This window comes from Calidris pugnax, unplaced genomic scaffold (genome assembly GCF_001431845.1).
Source record: "Calidris pugnax isolate Ruff unplaced genomic scaffold, ASM143184v1 scaffold285, whole genome shotgun sequence".
Classification (NCBI taxonomy): domain Eukaryota; kingdom Metazoa; phylum Chordata; class Aves; order Charadriiformes; family Scolopacidae; genus Calidris; species Calidris pugnax.
In genome coordinates this window covers 354307-359789 of record NW_015091000.1, presented here as the reverse complement: position 1 = coordinate 359789, position 5483 = coordinate 354307, and the positions used below count along the sequence as shown (strand labels likewise).

Here is a 5483-nt window from a genome sequence, read left to right as displayed (position 1 = left end):
CTCCCCCCCACCTCCCTCCCCCTCCAAGCCCCAGCAGCTGGGGGTTGGTGCAGCCCCGAGTTAATGGGTGCAGAGGAGGGAAAAGGGGGGGGCTCAAAGAGGAGGAGGAGGATGGTGAGGAGGAGGATGGTGGGGACGAAGCCCACACCCCCCTCAGAACTCCACCTTGCAGGCGGGGAAGGTCTCATCCTGCATGGCCACGGTGCTGTTGCTGCCCAGCACGGTGATGCCCAGCTCCTGCTGCCGGTCGTGGGTCTCCTGGTACCACTCGTGCATCACCAGCGAGTCGAAGGTGGGGATCAAAGTCACCTACGGGGTGGGGGGGGACACCCATCAGCCCCACATCACCCCCTCCAGCACAAGGAAAAGAGGGCTGATCCCACCCCTCTGGGTTCCTGGGGGGGGACACCCATCAGCCCCACATCACCCCCTCCAGCACCAGGAAAAGGGGGGCTGATCCCACCCCTCTGGGTTCCTGGGGGGGACACCCATCAATGTCACCCCCTCCAGCACCACAAAAGGGGGGCTGATTCCACCTCTCTGGGTTCCTGGGGGGGCATCCATCAGCCCCACATCACCCCCTCCAGCACCACAAAAGGGGGGCTGATCCCACCCCTCTGGGTTCCTGGGGGGGACACCCATCAACGTCACCCCCTCCAGCACAAGGAAAAGAGGGGCTGATCCCACCCCTCTGGGTTCCTGGGGGGGCCACCCATCAGCCCAACGTCACCCCCTCCAGCACCATGAAAGGGGGGCTGATCCCACCTCTCTGGGTTCCTGGGGGGACAGCACCAGGAAAAGGGGGGCTGATCCCACCCCTCTGGGTTCCTGGGGGGGCCACCCATCAGCCCAACGTCACCCCCTCCAGCACCATGAAAGGGGGGCTGATCCCACCTCTCTGGGTTCCTGGGGGGACAGCACCAGGAAAAGGGGGGCTGATCCCACCCCTCTGGGTTCCTGGGGGGGCGGGGGGGGGTCTCACCTGGATGTCGGTGCCCCACTGGTGCTTGCCAGCGAGGAGGGCGTCGAGGAGGGCCCTCAGGACACCCTCCTTCAGGTGGTCGTCGCCGCTCACCACGTAGCAGAGGGAACGGACGCGGCGGAAAAACTCCTCGTCCACCGTCCGGGCGCTCCAGGAACCGGGAAGATACGCCAGGTCCACGTAGACGGGGGGGCCCGGGGGGGCCGCAGCCTTCGTGCCTGCTGGGAAAAGGGGTATGGCGCCGTGAGCAGCCCCCCCAAACCCCCTCCCAAACCCCATGGCAGGGCTGCTCCGGTATGTGGACACCGAAGCTGGGACCCCCCCATGTGTCCCCCCCCTCTCCCAGCCCCGTACCTGCCGGTGATGCCCGACCAGCTCCCGTCGGTGGCCGGGCTCCAGCGCCACGGGTGGTCCCTGGGCCACGGGTGTCCCCAACGGAGGGGCCTTTCTTGTCCCCGGGGGGCAACCTGGCCTTGTCCCCAGCCGAGCTGGTGGTTCCCCTGCCTTTGGGGGTCAAAGTGGGGTTCCGGGGGGGTTCAGCCTTGGTGGGTGCCGTGCCCGCGCGGGACAGGGTCCTCTTCACCTTGGTGGTGGGCTCCTTCTTGCCAGAGCGGGTCGGCTCCGTCGGCAGAGCCTCGGGGTCCACCATGCAGATGCCAGGCTGGGCAGGGATGGGGTGGGGGTCCTTCATGGGGGCCGGCAAGGGGTCGCGGGCTCTGGCCATGGCACGGGTGGGCTGCTCTGAGTCCTCGTCCGACTCCATCCCGTCGGCCAGGATGGAGGGACAGTCCTCGGTGGCCGGAGGGACGTCGGAGTCGGAGAGGGTGGGCAGCGACTCGCTGACGGAGGTGGGGGGGGTCTCGCCCGCCGGTTGGCGGGGCCGGCCCCGCACCAGCTCCTGGGATGATGGGTCACTGTCCGACAGGTCCCGGGGGCTGGCGGCGGCCGAGGGGGACCGCTCCGATTTGGGGTGCTCGAACTCGCAGGGTGACACCAAGCAGAGGTCCACGTCGTGGGGCGAGTCGGAGCGGCGGCCGGGCCGTGTCACGGCGTCACCGTCGGCCCGCGGCGCGTGGTGGCACGGCCGCAGCGGCAACGACAACCCACCCTTGGTGGCCTCCGGCTCCGGAGTCCCCCCGGTCGTCCCCCGGGACCGCCTGCCCTCCTCCGGTGGGGACTCGCTGACGGGTGGCAGGACCTGCTCGAAGGAGACCGAGAGCGACTCGTCCACCTCGGTGGAGTGTGGAGAACCCACCTCGGCCGGCAGCGAGGGGGTGGTGATGGTGGGGGACACATCGGGGACATCATCCTTGAAGGGGCTGAGGGAGAGGCAGCCCGCCTGCTTCTCCTGCGAGGAGCTGGACCCGTCCTGCGAGGCCTTGCCCCCGGTTGGTGGCCAGGAGTTGGGCTGTCGGTTGGTGCCCGGTTCCTCCATGCCGTTGTCCACTGGGGACTGGTGGAAGGGAGTGTGCCCGGCGCTGGCCGGCCCCGAGCTGGCTGGAGACATCATCTCCAAGGTCTTCTCCTCGGAGCTGCCACAGGCGTCCTCAGCACCCTCGGGGCCGTGGTTGAGCACCCCGGTGGGGGTCAGGTCGAAGTTGACGCTGCGGTCACTCTTGGGGGTCTTGGCCAAGGGCGAGGGGGGGCAGACGGCTCTCAAAGGGCTGTTCTCCAGGTAACGGACACGCTGGGGGCTCTCGGGGTCCTCCAGCCCGTTCTCCAGGCAGGATGTGTCCCCCGCCCCCCCAGCCCGCCCGTTCTCCAGAGGAGAGGGCTCCAGCTCGCTCTCGGCCGTGGTGATGCCTTCGTCCGTCGATTCCTCCTTCCTCCTCCTCCCGCCGGCCCCCGGCGAGGCGCCCCCCCGGCCCCGCTCGGCCTCCGGCAGCATGTCCTCGGGGGAGGAGGACTTGGAGCCATCTGATGTCCCTGGCTCCTTCCTCCCACCCGCCTCCCGGGGGGTTTTGGCCTTGGGTTTCTCCGGCTCCTTCTTGAGGGGGGGTTTCTTGATGCTGCCGGCCTTGGCCAGGGCTTTGCGGGGCTCCGGGACCGGCGTTTTCCGGGCCGAGGTCTTGGCAGGAGCCTTGGCCTCCACCTTGCTCTCCTTGGAGTCCTTCCGCAGCGTCTCAGCCTTCACCTCCTTCTTCACCACCTTCACCTCCTTCTTGGCCTCCCCCTTCGCCTCGGCCCCCTCGTCCTTCTTTGGCAGCTTCTTCTCCTCTTTCCGGGGGACGGGCTCCTTCTTGGGCACCACCTTCTCCTTGTTCACCTTCGGCTTCGCATCCACCTTCAGCTTCTCCATCGAAGAGTCCAGCTTGGCCCGAGCATCCTTGGCTTTCTCCTCTTCTGACCCCACTTTGGCTGTCTCCCCCAGGGGTTTTGGCTTCTCCTTGGTCCCTGCCTTCACCTCCTTCCTCTCCACCTTTGATGGAGTCTTCTCCTTCGGCGCCGGTGCCCCAGCGTCCACCAAGCTGAGCTTGGAACCTGACTTCAGGCTCTCCTTGCTCTCTGCCCTCTTCTGCTTGAGGGGCTTCTCAGCTTGGGGCACCGACGACCCCTTCAAGTCGTTCTTGGTGACCACGGGATGCTTGAGGAACTCCAGGTGCTTCACCTTCTCCAGGCCCTCCAGGATGCGGCTCTGGGGGGTGCAGCCGGGGAAGAGGACCCGGATGATCTTCTCGGAGGGGCTGACGGGGTGCCAGACCAGCAGGGCACAGATGGAGGTCAGGCACTGCAGGGGCAAGTCCTGCTCCTTGGGGTACCTGTTGCCAGACCATTGCTGCAGGAGAAAGTCCAGCTCCTTGGTGCCCTTCACGGGGTTGAGGATGTACATGTCCAACCGGCCCACTCCCATCTTCTGGAAGAGGACGGTGGGCTCCGCGCGGGGTCCGTTGTCCCGGGCCAGCGGGTTGGGACGGATGCCCAGCTTCTCCAGGTAGTGCAGGGTGAGGGCAGCCTCGTCGCAGCTCTTCAGCACCCGAGAGTTCCCTTCGATGTCCTTCAGCTTCTCGGAGACGTTGAGGAAGACGACGCCCAGCTCCGGGGAGATGAGGTTCTTGGCCCAGTCCCCGTTGCCCTGCGAGCTCTGGGATGGATCCTCCTCCAGCTCGGCCAGTTTCCTCTGGAGGAGGCTGTTGACACCGGGCAGGCTGTCCGTGCCCGCGTGTGTCACCAGGATGGAGTCGATGCGGTCCAGGTGCCGGACCAGCTTCCAGAAGGAGGATTTAGGGTTGGAACCTCCGTTCACCAAGACGTTGAAACCGTTGACGGCAAAAAAAGCCGAGTCCCCTCTCCCGCCCGGGAAGATATAGCAGCAGGGCTTGGAGAGCTTGAGGAAACCCACCATGGTGGGGGGTTCGAGGAGGTCAAAGGGGGATTGGGGCTCCAGCGACTCCGAGAGGTACTCCATGAACTCCTCCAGCCCCTCCATCTCGGGCAGGATGCAGCCCGGGTTGTAGCGCAGCTCGATGAAATCCTGGAGGTTGTGATGGTCCAAACCCGAGTCCTTCCACTCCCCGAAGTCGGGGCAGCTGATGGTCAGCCTGGCCTTGGCCGAGGGGTCTGCAGAGCTCAGGATCTCCCCGACCTGCCAGGGGACGGGGACAGCCAGAGCTTCAGGCGGGAGGGGGCACCCAGGGACAGAGACGTGGCAGCCCTGGGGGTTGCCACAACCCCCCCTCCCTTGGCAAACACAGGGCACCCCTTCCCCGGGGGGTCCCAGAACCCCATCCCAAGCCCCCTACATGGTGACGTGAAGCCTGGGGGGGCCCCCAAGCTGCTGGGGAGGCCCCCCCTCCTAGCCCCATGGTGGGAGGGACATGCCAGCAGGGCTGCCAGCAGAGCAGACGGCTGAGCCAGCCGCGACGCCGGAGAACGTGAGCAGACACTCACTCCGGCAGCACCGGCCCCTCCCCGCGCACCGGGAGCTGGCGGCTCCTTCCCGGGGGTCCCCCAGATGAGTTTCACCCCCCCACACACACACACACGCTCCCCAACCCCTTCCCCGGGCACCCGCACCTCTTTATCCGTGAAGATCTGGATGAAATCCCGGAGGGAGAAGCAGCCCGTCTGCAGCATCAGCTCCCCCGTCTCCTCCACGCAGGGCCCCGCGAACACCAGCAGCTTGTGCTGCGACACGTCCGTGATGAGGTTCCGCAGCTGAGGATGGAGGGGGGACACACACGGTGGGGAAAGAAGCCACCGGAGGGACCCTGGAATTCCTGACTCCATCTTTTCCTTTCCCTTCTTTCCATGGAAAACCACATCCCGCCCCGGGGATGGGGGAAGGAAGCGGTTTTGTCACGTGGGGGGGGGGTAAAAACACGGGGTTTGGTCGTTGCCGGGGGGGCAACAAAGCAAAGATTGTTCCCCAAAAAGCTGGAGGGGCAGCAGGGAGAGGGGACGGTGGGGAGCGACTCGCACCATCCCTCCCTCCCCGCCGCCCCCCTGGTTGGATTTGGGGTGAGGGGGGGTCTCCCAACACCACCGTGGGGGGGTCATCCCC

At 66.6% G+C, this 5483-nt stretch overlaps 1 protein-coding gene across 2 annotated transcripts; it reads right to left on the bottom strand.

The window, feature by feature from the left end:
• Nucleotides 1–16: 16 nt before the first annotated feature.
• Nucleotides 17–5133, bottom strand: MAP1S (microtubule associated protein 1S). 2 transcript variants are annotated; one of them, XM_014955566.1, is made up of 4 exons: nucleotides 4997–5133; nucleotides 1337–4565; nucleotides 983–1203; nucleotides 17–309 (listed from the first exon to the last, which is right to left on the bottom strand). In XM_014955566.1, exons 1-4 carry the CDS (start codon nucleotides 5054–5056, stop codon nucleotides 154–156), a joined length of 3666 nt encoding a protein of 1221 aa, XP_014811052.1. In that variant the 5' UTR covers nucleotides 5057–5133; the 3' UTR covers nucleotides 17–153. The 2 variants fall into 2 exon arrangements, with proteins under 2 accessions (XP_014811052.1, XP_014811053.1); XM_014955567.1 differs by having other exon boundaries at nucleotides 983–1200.
• Nucleotides 5134–5483: the final 350 nt, after the last annotated feature.

Bases quoted from the DNA above. Each gene is read 5' to 3' on its own strand.
- MAP1S (XM_014955566.1), bottom strand. From the start codon at position 5,056: ATGCTGCAGACGGGCTGCTTCTCCCTCCGGGATTTCATCCAGATCTTC. The intron at 1,204-1,336 runs GTACGGGGCTGG...CCCTTTTCCCAG, and splicing joins TGGTCGGGCATCACCGGCAG to CAGGCACGAAGGCTGCGGCC. The intron at 310-982 runs GTGAGACCCCCC...CCCACCCCGTAG, and splicing joins AGTGGGGCACCGACATCCAG to GTGACTTTGATCCCCACCTT.